We start from the raw sequence: 24,148 nt of genomic DNA, 5'->3' as shown, positions 1-24,148 counted from the left end.
TCTCTGAGATGTGCCTGTATCCATTTCCTGGGTTTTATGTCATACTCTAGTTATGTAACATGTAACTCTTGCAGGGAAGTGGGTGAAGGGTACACAGAACTTCTCTGTATTATCTTAACAACTTCCTGTGAATTTATAATTAATTCAAAATAAAACATTAGAAACATTAAAAAAAAAACCCATATAGACTTATGCTTCCAGAAAGATGGAAGAGATGTCTTTTCCCTATTCCTACTGCTAAGTACAGCTAAAACCCTGGAATGAATACTTGTGTGTGTGTGTGTGTGTGTGTGTGTGTGTGTGTATAAAACAAGCATAACAAGACTGAAAGGTGAAAAGAAGGCAGATCCTCTAGAGAACTTGGGACCCAAGGAACAATATAATGAGCTCTGGATTTTCTTTTTGCTTCACATATCCCAGACTTGGAGCTGAAGAAGCTGGCAACCAAGAAACAGTGATGGGCCACAGACAAAAAACACCCCAAGAGGGCTCCTGGGTGGCTCAGTTGGTTAAGCGACTGCCTTCGGCTTAGGTCGTGATCCTGGAGTCCCAGGATCAAGTCCTGCATCAGGCTCTCTGCTCAGTGGGGAGTCTGCTTCTCCCTCTGACCCTCCTCCCTCTCATGCTCTCTGTCTCTCATTCTCTCTCTCAAATAAAATCTTTAAAAAATAATAAATAAAAACACCCCAGGAAAAGCCTGCTCTCTGTAGCCAAAGGACTAGAAAAGAGGTTTGCAAGACAAAACTTTTAGACAGTAACCACTCTACTCCAGCCAAACTTCACAGAAAAAAACCCAGGCCCTACTCCCAGCCATGCCACAAAGGTCAAGGGGGGAGCTTATTCTCCCACCCTTGTCAGGCTGTATTGAAATGCTCCAAACTCCTGCTGGGGTGGTATCAGAGAAGGCCAAATAGGGAGCTGAAATTATCACCCCCATGAGGCAATAACAAGGCACTGAGCCCTCCTGACAGAGGTAGTGTCTGAAGAGACCTAATCAGAACTTTAAGGGCTTTTGACAATGTCCAGTGATAATGAGACTGCATATACCCCCATGTCAATGGAGGCCTTGTGAGGAGCATTAATAGGCAGTCTGCTACACTCTGCTAAGGAAGTGTTAGTTGAGCCCTACTGGAGAGCCAGAACTCATGTCTGAGCCTAGCAGTAATGAGGAACCCTTCCCTGGGGTGTCCAAGGAGAGGCTAATTGTAAACCTGGACTTCTGTCTTCACCTGACAGTAACAAGAGCCCCCCCCTTTTGTTAGACCAGTGGGAGAAAAAGGAAAACAAGGTTTAAGTAAGATCCCGAGTCTTAGAACATAATATGAAAATGTCCAGGTCTCAATCTAAAATCACTCATCATACCAAGAATCAGGAAGATCTCAAATTGAATTTAAAAAGGCAATCGACAGGGCGCCTGGGTGGCTCAGTCGTTAAGCATCTGCCTTCGGCTCCGGTCATGATCCCAGGGTCCTGGGATCGAGCCCCACATCGGGCTCCCTGCTCTGTGGGAAGCCTGCTTCTCCCTCTCCCACTCCCCCTGCTTGTGTTCCCTCTCTCGCTGTCTCTCTGTCAAATAAAAATTAAAAAATAAATAAAAAGGCAATCAATAGATGTCAACACCAAGATGGCAGAGATGTTAAAACTATTTGACAAGGATTTTAGAGCAGCCATCATAAAAATGCTTCAATGAGCAATTATGAACATGCTTGAAACAAATGAAGAGATAGAAGGTCTCAGCAAAGAAACAAGACATGAAGAACGGAAGTTTCCAAACGGAAACTTTGGAACCAAAAAATAAGTAAAAAATTCAGTGGATGGACTTAGCAGCAATCAGTAACATGAAATAATGAACTTGAAGATAGAACAATAAAAATACCCAATCTGAACAACGGAGAGAAAATAGACTGAAAAAAAAATATGAGTAAACCTTCAGGGGCATGTGGGACAAAAGATCTAATATTCATGTTGTCAGAGTCCCAGGAGGGGAAAAAAGGAAAGAACTAAAGAAGGAACTGGAACAAGTAATTTTTGAAAACATCCCAGATTTGCAAGAAACATAAACCCATATATTCAAGAAGTTGAGTGAACCTCAATCAGGATAAAATATTTTTTTTTCCAAGATTTTATTTTTAAGTAATCGCTACACCCAATGTGGGGCTCAAACTCACAACCATGAAATCAAGAGTCGCAAGCTCCACCAACTAAGCCAGCCAGGGACTCTTCAATCAAGATAACTCAAAGAAATCCACACCTCAAGATACGTCGGAATCAAACCTCTGAAAACTAAAGGTAAAAAAGTTGAAAATAGCCAGAGAAAAATGACACCTTCTTCTTCTTCTTTTTTTTTTTTTGAAGATTTTATTTATTAAGAGCGAGAGTGAGAGCAGGAACACAAGCAGGGGGAGTGGGAGAGGGAGAAGCAGGCTTCCTGCAGAGCAGGGAGCCCAATGCAGGGCTTGATCCCAGGACCCTGGGATCATGACCTGAGCTGAAGGCAGACGCTTAACGATTGAGCCATCCAGGTGCCCCTAAAAAAGAACTTCTTACAAAGCTACACTAATCAAGACACTGTGTTACTGGTGTAAGGATAGACACAGATGAATGGAATAAAATTGAGAATCCAGAAATGGACCATTGCTTTTATCAGCAATTACATTCCAATGGGGAAAGATTCTTTTCAACAAATGATGCTGACACCTAGATATCCACATGACAGATCAGTGAAGTCAGTCCCATTCATCATACCATACACAAAAATGAACTCAACATGGATGAAATTCCTAAATGTTAAGCTAAAACTGTACAACTTTTTGATGAAAACATAGGTGTAAATCTTCCTGACTTTGGATTACCAACCATTCCTTAGGTGTATTACCATAAGCATGGCAAGAAAAGAAAAAAAGAAACTGGATATCATTAAAATTAAAAACTTTTGTGCTTCCGGGGGCCCGGCTGGCTCAGTCAGAAGAGCATGTGACTCTTGCACTCAGGGCCATGAGTTTGAGCCCCATGTTGGGTGTAGGGATTACTTAAATAAGTAAATAAATGGAAAAAAAGATTTTTGTGTGTGTGCTTCAAAGGACACATAATCAGGAAAATGAAAAGACAACTCAGAATTGGAGAAAATTTTTGCAAATACTATATCTGAGAAGGGACTTGTATCTAGAATATAAAATTGCAACTCAATGATAAAAAGACAACCCAATTTTAAAAGGGACCTGAATAGACATTTCTCCAAAGAAGATATACAAATGGCCTATAAACCATGAAAAGATGCTCAACATCATTAGCCATTAAGGAAATATACACAGATTCTTAAGCAAATATTAAATTGAATTCAGCAATATATGAAAGTAATTATATACCATGCCCAAATGAGGTTTTAAGGATGCAGGCTGGTTCAGTATTTGAAAATCCATCAGTTTAAACAGGCTGTTTAACAGGCTGAAGAAAAATCACATGAGCATGACATTCAGTGCAGAAAATCTTTTGAAAAAAACAAATTCTTGATAAAACTCTCAAAAATAAGAATAGAGGAGAAATTCCTCTACTTGATAAAGAGAGTCCACAAAAAAAAAAATCTACAATTAGCCTTATACTTAATGGTGAAAAATGAAATCCAATCAGTTGCTTTTCCTGTAAGATTGAGAACAGAGGGAGTGTATCTACTGTCGCTGTAACAGCACTCCAACTGGTCTTAAGGGTTAACTTGCTTCCAGCTTATGTACTCCTTGCTTGCCGACCAGAGTCCCTTGGTCTGTAGTAGACTTAACATAACCTCCTTGAGATTTGCAGACCGCTGGCCTTGAGGAGTGAAGGACCCAACTTTCCTGGAAGATAAAGTCTGACTAAATTTGAAAACTGCTTTATTTATTTATTCGCTAATGCCAGCAAATCCGTTCAGGGTCATGTCGACAAAAGACTAACCTAACCGCCTGGGCACCTTCTTCTCCTGCACATAGTCCCCCTCCCTTTACCCATGACTTCTCCTTTAAAGCCTTCCAGCTCCCCTGGGCGTGGAAGATGGTCTTTGAGATGTTAGTTCACCATCTTTCCAGGTTGCCGGCTTCCTGAATAAAGCAATCTTTCCTTTCCCACCATCACTTGTCTCTTGAGTATTGATTTTCGAGTGGTGAGCAGCTGAACCTGAGTTCAGAACCAGTTCTCAATTTGTCACCAGTCCTATTGCACAAAGTGCCAGGAATTGTAGCCTACTCAATAAGTCAAGAAAAAGAAATAAAAGGCTTTCATATCAGAAAGGAAGAAATGTTCTATAGTATTAATGTCAATATTCTGGTTGGGATATCATACTAAAGTTTTGCAACATGTTGCCCTTGGGGGGAACTGAGTAAAGGATACAAGCATCTCTTTGTATTATTTCTTACAACTGAAAGTTAATATACAATCATCTCAAAATGTTTTTTTTTTTAAAGATTTTATTTATTTGACAGAGAGAGACAAATGTATGGATTGGGCCCAAATTCCTTTTATTTTTATATGCTTTTCATTCTTAGCATTGCAGGGAAAGAAAAACACATTAATACTATTGGTTAGAGTATGAATTCTCCTATATCATGGTCCCTAGAGGTGCCATATTTTTTTAGAACATGACTTTTCGCTTCCAACAAAAATAACTCATTCACTAGGCGTGATGAATTGTTCAACAAGGATGCCGAATGTGAGCTTGGGCAGGTTTTGTTTTACATAGCTGATGTCAGATATCCAATCAGTTGCTAGGAAAAGAAGCACAAAATGCAAGAAATTGCCCCAAGCCTGTACAGCTGACCAGTGAATTGGGAGGGAGTGATAATGGTCAATAATCCTGGCAAGAAACTTCTTTCATAGGATCTATTGGTTCCTAGTACGTTTTCGATTGAGAGGTGGGCAGAGGGGCAAATAATGATAGACTGTGTAGTCTTGCTAGAGGGATTTGGGTAGTAGAGCCCCCAGGTTGAGGATTATTTGCTTCCCTTTTAAAAAGGTAAGTTTGGGGGGCACCTGGGTGACAAAGCCGGTTAAGCTCCAACTTTTGGTTTTGGCTCAGGTCATGATCTCAGGGTGGTGAGAGTGAGCCCTGCAATGGGCTCTGTGCTCAGTGTGGAGTCTGCTCCAGATTCTCCCTCTCCCTTGGCCCCTCCTGCTTGTGCTCTCTCTCTAAAATAAAATGTAAAAAAAAAGTAATTTGGGGGGAACTTCTAGGGAAAATTGAACTTACTATAAGATACACATAAGAATGCATGAAGTTTGTTGTTTATTTTAAAAATTTAACATTTATATAGTTGACCATGCTTGCACTATCTCTGGAATCAGGTAACAATTGTATCATGCGCAGGTTTTAGGGCATGTATTACCTATTTACAAAAAAGAATAGGTACCCAGATTTCCTATAAGCCTGTCTCAGTATTTTACTCAGGTTTTTGTTAAAGGTTTAAGTCCAGAAAACTGCCACCTTTTCACCTTTGCCACAGGTTCTACAGGTGTCCCCAGCATATGGGTTACACTTTTAAGTGTATGAACGACGTAGAGTGGAAATAGCACTGGATTGAGAGGAAGAACACTAGGGTTCTCAGCCTGAGTTTCACTCAGTAGTTGTGACCTTGAGCAAGGTTTTTCAACTATTTTCCTGGGCTTCAGTTCCTTCTGTGTTGAGTAAACATTTGCCTACTGGTTAGGCGGGTAGGAGCTCAGAGCGGCACAGAGATGGTGACGAGGTGCCCCCTTCTCAGTTATTTAGCACAAAGCAGCCGACTGAGGTGGTTCTAAGGGCCCGTGAGTTTCTTGAGACCACTTGTCACTCCTCAGCCAGATTTTGCTGGAGTAGAGTTAGCTGGTGCTCAACAAATAATGAGTGAATGTGTGAGGGAAATGACTGAGAAACGGACGAGGCATTGCGCAGTTATCTAGCGAATTCCTGTAAAAAATGACAAAGATGCCGCCTTCCCCCTGTGCTTTAAACCACTGCGGGAACCTCACACACTTAGAGGGAAAGCCTTTCTGATTTCCCTGGGTAGAGAGGCAGGCCGCAGAGCGGTCGGAAAGAGCCGGAGCTAGCCCGCCCGCCGCCGCGGCGCGTGCGCGCGCCCGCCCCGCCCCGCCCCGCCCCTCGTCACGCGCGGCCCTCTCACTGCGCGCGACTCGGGCAACTGCGAGCAGTGCAGGTGGCGCGCGATCTCCGCGTCGATCGGGGCTGGCGGCCGCGGCGCCGCGCGGGTGGGTGGGATCGTGGCGGAGCTCCAGGCGCCGGGGCAGGGGCGGGAGAGAGCCATGGCGGCGGCATCCGGTCCCCGCGCCGCGGCGAGGTGAGGGGCCGCCTCTTCACGACTGAGGAGGCCACAGCTGCCCGCCTGCCTTCCACGCGGGCCGCGGCTCCGGCATGGCCGGGATCATTAAGAAGCAGATCCTGAAGCACCTGTCCCGGTGAGAGCACCAGCGCCGTCCCCCAGCCGTCCCGGGGCCCTTCCTAACCCCCTTCGACCCTCCTCCGGTACGCCCTCCTTCCGGCCGGTCCCCTCCTTAGCCCGAGCAGGTACTCCGTGGCGGCCCTCGCCTGAACTCTAGCTGGACAGTCTCCGGCCCGCTCGGCTAGCGCCGACCGTTGTCACCACTCTCTTCTTCCCTCGCCCTGGGCCCTCCGGTGCAGGGTTCTTCTGCCCTTGCGGGGGTGCCCCGAGCTTTCCTCTCGACCCTCGCAGCCTCCTTAAGCCTCCCGACCCTCAAGGATCTCCTGGCCGGCTGCCCCTGGCTCAGTTCCCACACCGCCGACCAGGTCACCCTGTCCTCGCTTGCACGCCCCCCCCCGGCCCCCCACTTAGTTTTCACTCCTTATTCCAGACAGGTGTTGGGGATGCCTTAATACTTTTAGCCAGCCTTTGTATCGCAAGGGGAGAGTGATTCTAGCCTTGTACGCTCTAGTGGTTTTCTGGAGGTAGGAGTAGGGGGTGGAGCCAGTCAACAGGGGACACGGGCATTGCACTACTGTGTCTTTCCTGGTCTTCTCATTGCCTGGATGAGTGGTAGGTGACACACTTTTGCTGCCACTGTATCCCTTTTTCTGGCTGACACTCTGGCTTATTTACTGTTATGATTTTGAATTAGTAATTAGATTCAGATACATCTGTTGGTTAATTACCATGTTATAAAAGTAAAATCAGATTGGAGGCTGGAGCTGGAAGGTGCCTTTAGACTCTTTACTTGGATTATCTTCCTAATTCTTTCTCAGGTAGCACTAATCTAGGTGTTCCATGAGTTTGGTTGTTCTGTATAAAGATTTAAAAGTAGGACTAATGATTGTGAAATGGTATAGAAAATTTAACTAAAGGAAAACTATTAATTTGAATAAACATAGAATCAGAGAATTTTAGGATTTAAAGATGATCTCACCTAAACAGCATTGTGTTTAAGAGCCCAGACTCTTTCTGGTTTACTTTCTTCAACTGTAAAATGAGGATAGTAATAGTAATCTAACTCAAAGGGTTATTTTTTTTTAAAGATTTTATTTATTTGAGAGAGCATGAGTGGGGGAGGGCTAGAGGGAGAAGGAGAAGCAGACTCCCCACTGAGCAGGGAGCCCCACCTGGGGCTATATCCCAGGACCCTGAGATCTTGACCTGAGCCGAGGGCAGATGCTTAACCTACTGAGCCACCCAGGTGCCCCTCAAGGGGTTATTTTGAGGGTTACATGAATAAATATATGTAAAGACAGTACAGTGCCTAGCACATAGTAAGTGCTCAATAAAAATGTGAGCTTATAGTTATCTTTTGGGCCACGGCACAAATTGTGTGACAATTTGATATAAGCCATAGACTTCATCAGAAAAATCTGCATATGAAAGCAGGTCATTTTTTATGTAAATTCTGGGGGAGAGTTATGAACCCCAAAAGCACATGCTTGAATTCTGCAAGGCCTCTTGAAAATAAGTGGGGTTATTCCCTGACTAGTTCCACTCTCTTATTTTATGTCTGAGGAAACTAAAGCCTAGAGAGGATAAACAACTTGCCCAAGTTGCAATGGAAGGTAAGATAGTGGAATAGAACCAGTTTGCTTACTTGCTTGCTTTTTAAAAGATTTTATTATTTTTAAGTAATCTCTATACCCAACCCAGGGATCGAACTCACAGCCCTGAGATCAAGAGTCACTTGTTCCACTGACTGAGCCAGCCAGGCACCCCTAGAACCCAGCTTTCTAATTCTGGTATTTTTCCCTTTAGTGCACACATACTCTGTGCACTCTCTATGAGTACAGAATTTTTAAAGAAAACCTTCCATAATATATGCTGACATATTCAGTGGATCCTTAGTGAACAGAGTATCTCTTTTAGATGAAGTAGGAATAGGTATGACAGACATGGGGAGAAATTTCTGAGCTCTTCAGTGTTGTGTGGTTGACTAAGGAGGAAGAGGAAGAGAAGGTTATTTGGGGCTGCAATATCAGGGTTCCAGGAAAAGGTCATAGGACATGGATCTGGTTGAGGGACAAGTCAGACTTCTTGGGCCTTTCTATTTGTTTATCCTGGAAAAATGGCCCAATCGTGTATGACATTTGTATCTCTGTATGGTCTCTCTGATACCTACAGAATCCGGCCTGCCTGGAGGGGAATTACAGCTTCTGTGTCTTGCCAAATCTCATGGGGAAAGAGAGGATAAGGTATACTGAGTTACTATGTTAAAGAAACATTTGTAGGTGTTTAATAATTATTTGTTGATGATGACAGTGCCAGTTGACCTGGAGGAGAGTGTCTTAACAGCAGGAAGGATATCCCAATGACTCTCATGTTTAATTTTGGTCATGAAGTTTCGGATATTAATAGTATTTTGTTAGAATGCATCTTCTTTATTAGTATTTTGGTAAACAAGATTTGAGGGAGGTGGTCTTCAAGATATTTTCGTTAAGTGCCTGTTCCAGGCTCTAATCTGGGCACTGGGGATTCAGCAGCGAAGAAATGTAAACATCTTTTAAGGGCTTTTAACCTATGGTTTGGATGACTGCTGTGTAGTACAAATAGCTTCAATGCACAGTAGTCATTTAAATAGACCCAAGAGAAGACCTTTACTTAGAAACAAAAGTAATCATTTAAAAAATATCCAAAATTGATTTTTTTACTACATTAGATTATTCTTGTTTTAGCTCACCTTAGTTAATGACCTTTCGTAAGAAGAAATATGATTGATTGCCAAGTAAGTCAAGGGACTATGGCTCAGGAAAAGAGCATGGTCTGGAGCCAGAGAAGCCTGATTAGCCTTCCAGCTCTGTCACTTAAAGAACAGGTCAGCCTTTCTGAGCCTTAGTTTTGTTATCTGTAGAAGGTGAGAATAAGGAAGAATACCATGTACCTAGCAGAATTTTTTGAGGATTGGGGATAAACTATTTATTATAATGCCTAGCATGGAAGTAGGTAGCTATGGAAGTAGGTAGCTATGTAAAGAGTAACTGTTATAACATGAGTGGAGAAGTTAGGGACGCTACCCTAGTATGGATGACAGTAACCCACCTGACTGGCTCTTTTATTTTATTTATTTATTTTTTAAAGAAGATTTTATCCATTTATTTGACAGAGAGAGCACAAGCAGGGGGAATGGCCGGCAGAGGGAGAGGGAGAAGCAGGCTCCCCGAGGAGCAGGGAGCCCCACACAGGGCTCATCCCAGGACCCCAGGATCATGACCTGAGCTGAAGGCAGATGCCCAACCGACTGAGCCACCCAGGCACCCCCTGACTGGCTCTTTTAGAAACGTACCAGAAGTCTTGGGACACCTGGGTGGTTCAGTTGGTTAAGCATCTGCCATCAGCTCGGGTCATGCTCCCACAGTCCTGGGATTGAGTCCCACATCAGGCTCCTTGCTCAGTGGGGAGTCTGCTTCTCCCTCTCCCTCTGCCTGCCACTCCCTCTGCTTGTGCTCTCTCTCTCTGTCAAATAAATAAATAAAATCTTAAAAAAAAAAGAAACCTACCAGAAGTCTTGATTATTTACTCTAAATAGCTGTAGGAAATGTGATTCTGAGTGACAGAGACACAGCTGATAGACATGATAGATATTTTAAAAACATAAGTATTAGGTAAAATGCAGAAGCATACAAGATTTCATAGTCCTCTTGGAGAATAAGAGAGCCTACTGTGAGCTCAGCCCTCTTAGTTCCTGATCAGTGTCTTCCCTCATTATTACCCATCCTTCTGAAGAGATCATCATGGCCAGCCCCCAGGGGACAGTAGGGAGCTGTAGGCTCAGAGTGGCCCACTGCTGGCCCAGGGTTTGTGGAGGTTAAGGTTTGTCTCAACTTCCAGGTCCTGTCTCTTTGTACTAGACTTTATTATCACCTTCATTTCCTAAATAATTATTTTGTTCATTTTCCAGTAATGGTCAAATCATATATGCCTTTGTTTCCTTTCTGCATTTTTTTTGTGTTGCTTTAGAATAAAGCATTTTTTTAACTTAGCAAATACTTAATAATAATAACCAACTGTATGAATAAGCACTTTAAAGTCTTATAATGATGTAATTCTCAGACTATCCTTATGAGGTAGTTATTAGGCCTACTTTATAATTGAAGAAATGACACAGAGAGGTTAAGCAACTTGCGCAAAATCATAACTAGTAAGTGATGGAACTGGGATTCGAAGGTAGGCACTCTGATTCTCTTTACTACTCTGCTGCTCTACACTTCTCATCTACTGAATATTTCAAATTGAATATACCCTTGTCACCAGCATCCATGTGAAGAAACAGTATTGCCAGCACCTACGAAGCCCTCTTGTGTCTTCTTCTATCATTGTCTTTATCAAGGGGTAACCACTGTCCTGATTTCTAACAACACAGATTAGTTTTATCTGTTTTTGTTCTTTATGTAAGTGGAATCATATTGTGTTAATGCTTCTATGTCTGGCTTCTTTAGCTCAACATTTTTGTGAGATTAAACCCTGTTACATCAAGTTGTAGATTCTGCATTTTTATTGCTGTATGGCATTCTATTATGTGAATGTACCTCAGTATATTTATATATTTTACTATTGATGGATATTTGGTTAGTTTCCCAGTGTAGGGCTATGATGAACAGTGCTGCTAGGAACATTCTAGTATATGTCCTCTGGTGAACAAATGTACACATATCTGTTGGGGATATACATAGGAGCAGAATTTCTGGGTTGTAGGATATGAACATGTTAAATTGTAATAGATATTATTAAAAAGTTTTCCCAAGTGTCTATACCAATTTGCACTTCCACTGGAAGTGTTTGAGAGTTCTGGTTGTTCTACATCCTTGTCAACACTTGGTATTTTCATCTCTTTCATTTTAGCCATTCTGGCGGCTGTGTTTTGAAAATTTTTTTACTTCATCTGTGGTAAACCAGATGGCCGCTTTATTTTCACGTCTGTTTAGTTTTTAAATTCTGATCTATTGGTAAATTTTAGTCAGAAGCAAATGTCAGAACATTGAAAACACAAGATCTTTTTGGAGCACTGTTCAAATTAGGGTACTTTATAACTACTATCCCATTGCATATCTTTTTTCCTTTTTTTTTTTTTAAAGATTTACTGATTTATTTCAGAGAGAGAGAGGGAGAGAGAATGTGCATGGGGGAGGGGGAAATAGCAGAGGAGGAGAGAAACTCAAGCCGACTCAACACTGAGGGCAGAACTGGATGTGGGGCTTGATCTCACAACACATGAGATCACTACCCGTGATATGCCCTGAGCTGAAACCAAGAGTCAGGCGCTTAACCGACTGTGCCACACAGGTGCCCCTAACCCATAACATTTCTTCTTCTTCTTCTTTTTTTTTTTTAAGATTATTTATTTATTTATTTGAGAGACACAGTGAGAGAGCGAACACAAGCAGGGGGAATGGGAGAGGGAGAAACAGGCTTCCCGTGGAACAGGGAGCCCGATGTGGGGCTCGATCCCAGGACCCTGGGATCATGACCTGGGCCGAAGGCAGACGCTTAACCGACTGAGCCACCCAGGCACCCCAACCCATAACATTTCTTACTTGGAATGGATCTGAGGCTTAGCTCCCTGTCAGAATAGCATTCATGTACATTAAGAGAAAGGGAATGGTGTTCTTCAGGCATTTGGGCTTTTGTTAAATATTTGGTCTTCAGAATACCTTGGATATTTGTTTCATCCTGTTTTGAAAGCTGGGCACCCCATTTGCGTACCATTTCATCTTTACTAAAGGAACTAAAATTTGAATTTCATAGCCTTTGTGTTACAATCTTTACAGCTTTCCAAGGTTTATTGTAAAATGTCTTGTGTTTAAGTAGTATTTAAAAGCAATAAGAATTTAAAGCAGTACTGTTTTATGTATCTGACACACAACAGTTTAATGTACGGTTCACAAATAATGAAATTACCTGCTTTGAAAAATTGATTGAGAGGCACGTCAATGTAGCAGAAAGAACCAGGACTTTGGATTCCAAAAGGTGGCCGTGCATTTTGACTCTGCCCCTTATAAGCTGTGTGTTCTGCAAGTCTTTTAGCTTCTTGAAGCTTCAGTTTATTCATCTGTAAAATGCGGAATAATAATGCACAATGTGGTTTTGAGGATTAGAAATCATTTATAAAAATGGTCTTTTTTTTTTTTAAAACATTTTATTTATTTATTTGATGGAGAGAGAACACAAGCAGGGGTAATAGCAGGCAGGGAGAGAGGGAGAAGCAGGCTCCCTACTGAGGAAGGAGCCCTATGCGGGGCTCAATCCCAGAACCCTGGGATCATGAGCTGAGCTGAAGGCAGCCGCTTAACTGACTGAGCCACCCAGACACCCCTATAAAAGTGGTCCTGAAAAGGTATTCAGTAAACAGTGACTATTATTATTTATCTAGTATTTGTTAAAGTTACTCGAGAGATTGCTGTTAGTTTCTGAAGATAATACTTTTCAGCGTCTTTAAGGTTGTGCCTAAGGTATCTAAAGGATTTAGACCTTTGAATATTTAGAAATTGCATTTAACATTGTAATACAGAGAGGTGGAGATGAATGTTCTTTGTATCAGTGCTTAAGGAGAGAAGGGAACAAGGGCTATTTCTGTTTATCATTTTTTTCTATCAAGGCATACTACAGAGGAAACTTTGACCTCAGCATGGGTGAAATAACTGAAATATATACATGGGGTTGGGTCCTAGTGGATGTACTTATACATAACCTAAGAACATAGCATAATCATATACTGTATTCTTAGAGTGAAAAAAAAAATCAGTGGTCATTTAGTTACCTTCACCTAATCTAGAACCTGGTTGAATAATCTGTAAGTATGGCTTTAATCATTGAAAGAAAAAAAATATTTTTTTTTAGGTTATTTATTTATTTGAGTGAGAGAGCAGAGTGAGGGAGAGAGAACATGAGTTGGGGGGAGGGGAGAGGGGGAAGCAGGCTCCCTGCTGAGCAGGGAGCCCAACTTGGGGGATCGATCCCAGGACCCTGGGATGATGACCTGAGCTGAAGGCAGATGCTTAACTGACTAAAGCACCCAGGTGCCCCCAAAAAGATTCTTTTCATCACAGCTCAATTATCTATACCCTCTATGATGGCGGGGACTGTGGTCCCCTGGCTGCTTTGAAAATCAGAGAGTTTGAGGGTGCTTTGAGTTGGTGCAGGAGAAGGTGTGTGGAATGGGAGCATATGGCTGGAATTCAGGGAACCTTAGACGTAGGGAGTGGAATAGTGGTGGGGGGAGCAGAAGGGCAAGGAAACCCATTTCACCTAGTATTGTTAAGGGACCTTTTGTTTTTGTGTGATGAGGCAAGTATTTGCTACTGATGCTGATTATAGATACTAAAGAATATTTTTCAGTATTTATAAGCTGTAGAATCAATCAGTATCTGTAGTAAAGGGGAAAATTTAAGTGTAAAGCAATACACATTAGAATTTAGGTAAAGGGTATGTTGTTTGTACCTTCTTGCCATAAAAATAAGGACTAGATGTGTTATAAAATATTTGTTGGATTGACATTTTTTATTTGCCCACAGCAATGATCATTTTACATGTATACTTAGTCTTTATAGTGCGTTGGTCGTGTGTAACTTGGATGTCAGCCTATCATTTTAAAAATTAGAACATTGATGGTGAGAGATCAGTGTATTTAAGTCTCTGACTTAGGAAGTGGTATGTTCTCAAATTTTATTGCTAAGTTTGGGATTTGGCGTGTGTATTCCAGTAGAAATAGTGTATTAAATGTTGAGTAGGTTTCCACGTTAGCCCACAAAACCCATAGTGGGTTAACTGTATATAATGTAAGCTCAGTAGATGGAGTTCTGCGTCTTGGTTGTTGGGGAACCATTTGAAGGAGTGGAGATGGAGAAGAAGAAAAAACTTTTTTCTCTCCCATTTCTTGGAGTAAGGTCTTTTAGATCATTGAGATCATTGTATCTCAGCAAGGACTTTTTGTGGTTGTGATTAAGGGGTGTGACCAGCATTTAGTCAGTGGGCTAGAGATGCTTATGTCATCCAGTTTGCAGAATAATCTCCCATAAAGAAGCATAGTCCTTTGTCCTTTTTGAGTTTTGCATATTTGTTAGATGCATAGGTTAATTACCCATTTAAATTATATAAACCTAGAATCTTATTCTGTTGTAATAAACACAAAATATTGTAAGCTTTAAACTATAGTGAATGTTCCAGACTGCACCTACCATGGGGGAAGATTGCTTTGAACTTTACCAAGTGTTTGTCATTATTTTAGAAAACGTCACTCTTGGCAGTGCTACTCGTGGAATTGAGTCTGTTAGTGTTGAGAATCACTGACTTAGACTAAATTCTAAAACAGCTGAAGTTTGCTCTTGACACTCTTTCTTCCCTTGATGTCTTTCCCACCTCCTAAGGTCCTCCTCATGTACCCTGTTGCCCCAATTCTAGCCTTAGCCCTTCACTACCATACCGCCCTCCTAGGCCTGCCTGCCCTGCTCCTCTCACTTTTGCACCAGAATTCCCAGTTCTTTAGGATATATCATTTCAGCTAAGTCACGGGGGGCGGGGGTGGGGGAACGTAGAGAACATTTTTGGAGAAGGAATGCCACTCTCATTAGACCAGTTCTAATTCAGGGTCAGCTCCCCTAAGTTACTCTTAATTTCATAGCTTTTGATTCCACAAATACTCTGGAAGTTCCCAGTTTGTTTTTGGTTTTCCAAAACTGGTTTCTGTGGTAGTTGGGGTGGGGCAGGGGGCTGGGCAGCCATTTGTGGCATGTCTGAGTCTTTTGAAAGTTGGAGATTTCCAATATATAGAAAATCCACATAAGGATTGGCTAAGCTCATTGAAGCTGAGTGCCTCCAGCCCTCTGGTCTAGTGCTTTCTCCGGCAGAGCTGAAAACATGCATTTCCCATTCCTTTTTTTTTTTTTTTTTTTTTTAAGATTTTATTTATTTATTTGAGAGAAAGCATGCACAGGGGCAGAAGCAGAGGGAGAAGCAGACTCCCTGAGCAGGGAGCCCGATGCGGGGCTCAATCCCAGGACCCTGGGATCTTGACCCGAGCTGAAGGCAGATGCTTAATTGACTGAGCCACCACCTGCATTTCCCATTTCTAAGAGAAATCTGTTTTTCTTTTCATTTTGTTTCCTTCTTTCTCTCTTTTTGAAATCTGTGTTTTTTTGTTTTGTTTTGTTTTAACTTAGGTCAAAAAAGGGACTGCAGTTCAGGAATACATTTCATTTGAGAAAATGTCTTAACAGAGGCTGATGTGAAGTTAGAGGCCTGGCAGTGTATTGTAAGGTATCGTTTTCCTGAATCTCAGCAGAGTCCTCACTGTCTCCCTTCCTTTCAGGTGAAGTTGGCCGTGAGCCACAGGAGAGGGTGCTCAGTCTCTTAGAGGAAGATTTGCTACAAGATAGTTAGATGGTCAGCTACCCAGGTGGTGTGTCAGCCATTCTCAGATAGGGAGTCTAGCCTTCCCCTCAGATAGCCCCATACCCTGGGCTGCCTTGAGGACTCTGTTTCTGAGACTATTTATTCACTGATTCTATCAGAAAACTTTTACTGACCACCTGAATTGTATGCCAAGCACTAGCAACTTGAAAACAAATGAGACAAGATTCCCTTTCAGGGACTCAGCTGCCTACAGCAATAAACAGACCTGTAAACAGTAAGCCCAGTAAGGCATTAAGAAGTATCTGTGGAACCTGAGGGGCACAGATAGTCAGGGGCAGAAAGGTGATGCTGGGCAGAGGGAGCTGCATTAGTAATGGTACTGAGTTAAGAAACAGAAGGGACTGCATATAGTTCTGTGTCACTGGAACGTAGGGTTTGAGGGCGGAACATAGCTAGAGACGATATTGGAAAGATAGAGAGAGGCTGGATCATAGATGCCTGTATACTATGACCAGGCATCTAGATCGGGCTCAGATGTTTTCTGTTGCCATTGATCTGGGTCTGAGGCAATTGAAACTCCAAACCTCTACACCTCTATTGATTTTGTTAAAAGTGAGAGAGGGGAAAAAAAAGTCAGGGAGATGGTATAGTGTAGTTAAGGCTGCAAGTTCTTGAGCCATACTGCTTGATTTTGAATCCTAGCTTGCTATGATCTTGGGCAAGTTATTTAACCTTTCTGTGCTTCAGTTCTCTCTTCTGTAAAATGGAGATAATAGTTGTCCTTTATATCATGTGGTCATTGAGAGAAATAAATTAATTAAAAATGTATGACAAAGTGCTTATTAGGACAGTGTCTAGAATAAAGTAAGCAATCATTAAATGTTAGCTATTATTTTATTTTTTATTTTTTTTTTAGTTTTTATTTATTTGTTAGAGAGAGTGTGGGCGAGAGAGAGAGTGAGCAAGGGTACAAGCAGGGGGAGCTGCAGGCAGAGGGAGAAGCAGGTTCCCTGCTGAGCAAGGAGCCTGATGCGGGACTTGATCCCAGGGCACTGGGATCATGACCTGAGCTGAAGGCAGACGCTTAACCAACTGAGCCACCCAACCGTCCCTGTTAGCTATTATTTTAAAAATAATTTTTGTTCTCAGAGAAATGTCATCCTTTTTAATTTTTCCTGATTTTTTTTATTGTAAAAGCTTCTGGAAAGAGCTTTTAGAATATACTAATGTCTCTCTCTCTCCTTTTTAGAAACTTTGCACTTTTTATTGTCTCTAAAGGGAAGGGTGTGCCTTCTACCTCAGCTTCACGGATAAATTTTTTTCCGTGTTTACATATGACACTCTTAAACCTGATTTAACATGTCTGGTTCATCAGAGTATTATGGTTGGTTTACAGTATATGAAAGAATATGGATGGATTGTTGGATATACCCTTTAGTTCATTCCATCTATTTGGCAATTATCATTTATTCGCTTTGTATTATTATCAGTAAACATCAGTTGAGCATTCTTATCCTAGACTTTGTGCTAGACACAGATCTAAATGAAAACAGTTATAGCTCTTGAGGAGCACCTAGTCCTCCTTGGAGTTAGAGACCTTCGTTTTTATTTTAAGCTCTTTTGTTTCCTCCACAACTACTTACATGGTTTGAACCTATTTACTTCAGTCAGTGAATGTGCCGCTATCTTAGGTATTTGTTCATTGAATGATCTCTGCAGGGGAAACTACTCAAAGTAGTACACATTAATTGAGCATTCTTTCTCAATTGCTAGGGCTTTTCTTTCACCACCAGATGTGAAACATGGCTCATTTTGAGCGGTCTCTGCCTTTTTTTTTTTTTAATGTGGGGCTTGAACTCACGACCCTGAGATAAGACCTGAGCCAAAATCAAGAGTCGGATGCTTAACCAACTGAGCCACCCAGGTGCCCCAGAGCAGTCTCTGCCTCTTAAAATAAGCATACGTTAGGGCCAGTTCTGCTCAAAAATTAAGGACAGCCTCGTGTATGAAATCTTTTTTTTCTCAGTTTCCTTCTTGAGCAGTTTTCAAAGCTCAGATAATTTATATGTCATACTTCTTCAAATAATTGTTTGAGGCTATGCCATGAAGATATATCTGTTCACATTCAGTAGTGAATGACCAACAATGCCCGTTAGTAGAATAGGCCTCTTCTAAGCATTAGCAACTGCAGTTTCACTTTGGTTAATCCAAGAGCCTAGGTATAAGTCTTAAATTAGAAATATAATACTCAGATTTCATTAATTCTGCTCTTGATGTAAGTTTGGGAATTGTCAGGACATGGAAGGACAAAGGACATTAAAGGGAATATGTTAGGATGACAAGGAGTGTTTCTGATAAAGTGAGACTTGCCAAGACTTGGGACATGAAGTGTAATATCTTCAAGGCTGATATAGAAGGAATTTGGCACCCTGTCAATATGGGAACTGAATGGTTAAAGAATTGAGAGGGAAGAGGGCAGCTGTCTCTGAGTTACAGTTGATAAGGAGCCCCCACTATTTTAGTCCTAATTTAGGATGACCAGGAAAAGGGTATGTGGAAAAGATATTGGATAAGAAATTACAGCCATAATTCCAGGTGGTACTCAAATATGTTAAAGGTCAATTAGATGAGGAGTCCATATGTAACATGCCTTACATGCGTAGATCCTTGCTAGTGGATCAGATTGCAAGTATTCAGTTCTAGAAGAAGACTGGCTTGGGGCACCTGGCTGGCCCAGTTGGTGTAGCATGTGACTCTTGATCTTAGGGTTGTGAGTTTAAGCCCCGTGTTGGGTATAGAGATTACTTTGAAAAAGTAAAATCTTAAAAAAAAAAAAAAAAAAAAAAGACTGGTTCAAACCAGACAAAGTATTGGGGCTTAAGCTAAACAGGCTAGGTTTTAGCAAGGCTCCAGGCTTAAGGAAGAGAATTAGAATGTTCATCAGGGCTACTGCTGAACATTAAGGAAAGAGAGCATAATCTCCAAAATATCAACTGGCCTAGTATTGGGACAGGAAGGTAGGGTAAATGGGAGTGCTTCAAGTCATCAACTACACAACTACCATGGGTGTGGGGAAATATGTATAATTGGTTACAGTTGTAGAGAGTGAATCAGTACCATGTTTATAGAGGGAAATTTGGCAATATCTGTCAAAATGTAAAAATGTACAATTCCACTTTTATGAAATCATCCTACAGAAGGAATCAAACAAGTAAGAAAAACCAGTAGGGCTTTTAATGAAATTAATGTAAAAGAGCAATCAGTTGGGACTTAATTAAATAAATTTTAATTCTCCATACAGAGGTGTTGCTTGTAGATAACCCCCCAATTATTAAAAAGTACTTAAAAATTTGACAGTGTAAAATGCCCAAGATATATTGTTCATTGAAAATAAAAGCAAGTTTTAGAAAAGTATATATAAAGTATATATAAAATAATTTTTTCTTTTATACCTTTTTTCTTTTATTCCTTAGTTTCAATTTTTTTGAGATTATTTATTTGAGACAGAGAGAGAGAGAGAATGAGCAAGTGAGAGAACAAGAGCAGGGGAAGGGAGAAGCAGACTCCCCACTGAACAGGGAGCCTGATGCCTGGCTCAGTCCCAGGTCCCCGGGATCATGACGTGAGCTGAAGGCAGACACTTAACCAACGGAGCCACCCAGGTGCCCCTGTTTCAATTTTTTTTATGATAAGCACTTCATTAGAAGACCAAGAGGATGATTTATCTATTACCACCTATCATACTTTTTTGAGATGGTACATTTGTGTACATCTGGTCATATGTATTTTTGGTAATTCATCATGGTTGCCTCTTGGGGAAGATAAAATACCAATGATAAAAATACCAAAGAGAAAATACCTTTTCTAGTAGAAAAGGGTTCTACTTCTAATAATAGAGGAATATCTTATATTGATCTAGCCCTTTCTGAGATAACAGTTATGAACTCTGGACAGTATGTAAAAACAAATAACTACTTGAAGACATTGGAAAGTGACAATGAGGCAGAAATTGTTAGGAAACTTGAAAGATGGGAACTGTACCGGGCATGATTTTCATTTATACAATTCTTTTGCCTGAGGATATGCCCCAGTTTGCATGGTGGGTGGTGGCTAGAACTCAAGCAGAAGTCTACAGTTTTACTAGCTTGGGGAGTTGGAGGATGGAGTTCAGGACTATAAGAGGGACTGGAGAATGAGGGCAGAAAGCTCAGAAAGGAGGGAGAACAGAAAAGGGAGCCCTAAAATCTGCTTTTAAATTGTCCAGATCCTTAACATGCATGGGGAAAGACTTCATGGAGCCTAGAAAAGGCAGTAGTTGGAAAGCTGAATGAATTGAGCTGAGGTTTAACTGCTGCCCCTTGTCGGGGAGACAGAGTTTGGAGTATGAATCTAGCGAAGTTAATTTCCCAGTAGAATAAAATTCACTCTTCAGAGGAAGATTGACAGAATTTAGAATCTCAGTAATGTTCAGTATACAATAACATAACTAGATGTGCAATGAAGGAAAATGTGACTCATTGTTGAGAATAGCAGTCAATAGAAATTGACCCCAAGATGACTCAGCTGTTGGGATTATCAGCCAAGGACATTAAACTTGGTAATAATAAATGAACAGATGGAGAATCTCAGCAGAGAAGTGGGAACTATAAAAAGAACCAAATGTAAAATCTAGAACTTAAAAGTATAATACCTGAAATGAAAAATTTATTAGATGTGCTTAACAGCAGATTGGAGATGGCTAAAGAAAGGGTTGGTGAACTTGAAAATAGAGTGCAGGAATTATTCACTCTGAAGAAAAGAGAAAAAAGATTAAAAAACAAAAAAAGAGCTTCAGTTACTGTGGGACAATATTAATATATGTGTAATTGGAGTCCTAGAAGTAAAGGAGACAGAAGACATCTGGCAGATTGTATTTTCCAAAGATGGCTGCAGCGGTATCTACCATCCTACGTGTTCTCTTGGCCAATAGAATCGAGGTGGAAGTGACATCCAAGCTACACAGAGCTCCAGTTAACAGTTCTGGCTCAGCCTGGCCTTTGAGACATTTCAGCTTAGGAATCAACCATGTGAAGTGAAGAAGCCACTAGGTGATACCAGTTCCCAGCTATTCTTGGTGTCCCAGATAAAACCCCCAAACTCATGAATCAGAGTAAAGCTATCCCAGTTGTCCCTTGAATGAATTTCTAATGCACAAAGTCTGTGAACTTAATAAAATGCTTACTGTTTTATGGCACTAGGTTTGGAGTGATTTGTTATGCTGTAGTAGATAACTAAAACAAGACAAAAATATTTGAAGAAATAATGGTTGACAACTAAACAATAAAAAGACAACCCAATTTAAAAATGAACAAAAGATCTGAATAGACCTTTCTCTCTCTCTCCCTCCCTTTCTCTCTCTCTCTCTTTCTTTCTTTCCAAAGATTTTATTTATTTGACAAAGAGAGTGTGTGAGAGCACAAGCAGGGGGAGTGGCAGAGGGAAGAGAATCAGTGGGGGACCTGATGCAGGGCTCAGTCCCAGGACCCTGGAATCATGGCCTGAGCCAAAGGCAGACGCTTAATGGACTGAGCCACCCAGGTGCCTCAGACATTTCTTTAAGGAAGATGCATAAATGGCCACAAACATATGAAAAGATACTCAATGTTATCAGCCATCAAGGAAATGCAGATCAAAATTAGAATGGCTATAAGGATGACTAATAAAAAAAGACAGATAATAACAGTGTTGGTGAAGATATGGAGAAATAATAACAAATGTTGGTGAGGATGTGGAGCAACTGGAACTCTAAAACACAGCTGGTAGGGCTGTAACATGGTGTAGCCATTAAGGAAAACAGCCGGGCAGTTCCTGAAAAAGTAAAGAGTTACCATTTTACCAGCAGTTCCATTCCTACATGTATACCCAACAGAAATAAAAGCATATGTCCACACAAAAACTTGTACTTGCATGTTCATAGTAGCATTATTCATAATATCCCCAAACTGGAAACAACCCAAATGTTCAGCAATTGATGAATGGATAAACAAAATGTGGAATATCCATTTAATGGAGTATTTTTAACCATAAAAAGGAAAGAAGTTCTGATTCCTGTTACAACATGGATGAACCTTGAAAATATGCTAAGGGGAAGAAGCTAGTCACAAGAGACCATATGTTATATAATTTTGTTTATATTAAATGTCCAGGATAGGCAAATCTTTAGAGACAGAAAATAGAATAATGGTTACCAGGTTAGGGGAAATAGGGAAAATGGGGATAATAGCTGAAGGGTACAGGTTTTTTTGGAAGAGGGTAATGAAAACGTTTTAAAATTGATTGAGCTTATGGTTGCACAACTCTGTGAGTATACTAAAAACCATTGAATTGCACATTTTAAACATATTGCATGGTGCACTGGGTGTTATATGCAAACAATGAATCATGGAACACTACATCAAAAACTAGTGATGTACTGTATGGTGATTAACATAATAAAAAATGAATGTGTATATGGTATATGAATTAATTGGAATAGAGCTGTTCTTGAAATAATGGCTAAAGGTTCTAACAGAACTTTTAAACAGATTTATAGAATCCAAGAAGCTCAGTCAACCTTAAGCAAAATAGATACAAAGACTACTCCAGGCACATCACAGTCATATTGCTGAAAACTAAGGAGAAAGAGAAGAACTTGAGAGCAGCCAGAGAAAAATGACTTATCACACAAAGGAGAACAACGATCTAAATTAACGGCTCGCTTCTCATCAATAACAACAGAGGCAAGAAGACAGTGGGATGATATCTTTAAAATGCTGAAAGAAGCTCTCAACCTAGAATTCCATATCCAGCTTAAATGTTTTTTAAAAATAGAAAAAGGCATTTTTAGACAAATGAAAACTGAGAGAATCCTAGTAGTACTATAAGAGATAATGAAGGAAGTTCTTCAGATTGGAGAGGAATGATACCAGATGGAAATTTGGATCTATAGGAAAGAGTGAAGAACACTGGAAATGTAGGTGTAAAAGACTATATATTTTTTATTCTCAATTTCTTGAAAAGACAAGACCTAGTTGTAGGTCTGTGACATAAGTACAGTAGTCCCCCTTATCCACAGTTTTGCTTTCTATGATTTCGGTTACCTGTGGTCAACTGCAGTCCAGAAGCGGATTATCCTCCTGACATATCATCAGAAGGTCAGTAGTAGCCTGACACTGTGTCATAGTACGTACGTCAGTCACCTCACTTCAACTCATCACATGGGCATTTTATCATTTTACATCATTATAAGAAGGGTGAGTACAGTACAATAAGATATTTTGAGAGAGGGAGCCCACATTCACATAACTTTTATTAGAGTATATAGTTATAATTGTTCTATTTTATTATTGTTAATCTCTTACTGTGCCTAATTTATAAATTAAACTTTGTCACAGTTACGTATTAATAGAAAAAAAAAACCAGTATATATAGGATTCAGTGTGTCTGCATTTTCAGGCATCCACTGGGGGTTTTAGGATGTAGCCCTTGTGGATAAAGGGGGACTACTGTAGATGTAATAAATATGACAATTATAGTCCAGAAGGTGAAGGGCAGTAAATGAACTATTTTGCAAAGGTTCTTACATTCTTATGTGAAGTACAATATTTGCTGTAAGTGGATTGTGTTAAGTTTACATATTGTATCCCTAGAGCAGTTTCTCTCTTTCTGTCTCACACACACGTAAAGAGATAAAACTAAAAAGCCCATAAAATAATTACGATGAAACACTAAAAATAAATAGGTTAACCTCAAAAGAAGGCAGCGAAGGAGGAATAGAGGAAAAAACCAGATGGAACAAATAGAATGGTAAACCAAAATCTAACCAGTATCAATAATTACATTAAATGTAAATGGATTGACCACTCCAATTAACAGCATAGGTTGTCAGACCGGATGAAAAAGGGATAAACACAGATTGAAAGTGAGAAGATGAAAAAAGGTACATCATGTGAGCAGTAAGCACAGGAATGCTGGCGTGGCTATATTATCAGACAAAATAAACTTCAAGACAAAGTTTACTACTGGAGAGAAACATTTCATAGTAGAAGGATCATTTCATCAGAAAGACACAGTCGATGTGTATGAACTTAATAAAACAGCTTCAATACACATGAAACAAGGGACTCCTGGACGGCTCAGTTGGTTAAGCGTCTGACTCTTGATTTTGCCTCAGGTCATGGTCTCAGGGGTCATCAGATCAAGCCCCACATTGGGCTCTGTGCTCAGTGGGGAGTCTGCTTGAGATTCTCTCTCTTCCTCTCCCTCTACTCCTTCCCTCCTCCCCCCGCCCATGTGTGCACATGTGTACTCTCTGTCTCTCAAATAAAATCTTAAAA

General features: G+C 40.7%; 1 protein-coding gene across 6 annotated transcripts in view; it reads left to right on the top strand.

Moving 5' to 3' along the window:
• Window positions 1-6,133: 6,133 nt before the first annotated feature.
• Window positions 6,134-24,148, top strand: part of BLTP3A (bridge-like lipid transfer protein family member 3A) — a 62,875-nt gene continuing 44,860 nt past the window's right edge. Inside the window, exons 1-2 of one of the 6 annotated variants that reach the window (XM_073884952.1) lie at window positions 22,504-22,785; window positions 22,888-22,966. Coding sequence is in view for 1 of the 6 variants with exons in the window: in XM_025862394.2 (XP_025718179.1) it covers window positions 6,374-6,417 (44 nt within the window). In the remaining 5 variants the exon portion in view is untranslated. Of the gene's footprint in view, window positions 6,485-15,681; window positions 15,699-22,503; window positions 22,786-22,887; window positions 22,967-24,148 lie in introns of those variants that run through there. The other 5 variants (XM_073884951.1, XM_073884948.1, XM_025862394.2 and 2 more) reach the window with 5 other exon arrangements.

Source organism: Callorhinus ursinus, unplaced genomic scaffold (assembly GCF_003265705.2).
Source record: "Callorhinus ursinus isolate GAN/ISIS: 27379988/994484 unplaced genomic scaffold, GSC_fseal_2.0 scaffold59, whole genome shotgun sequence".
Lineage (NCBI taxonomy): Eukaryota > Metazoa > Chordata > Mammalia > Carnivora > Otariidae > Callorhinus > Callorhinus ursinus.
This window is presented reverse-complemented; position numbering and strand designations above follow the sequence as displayed.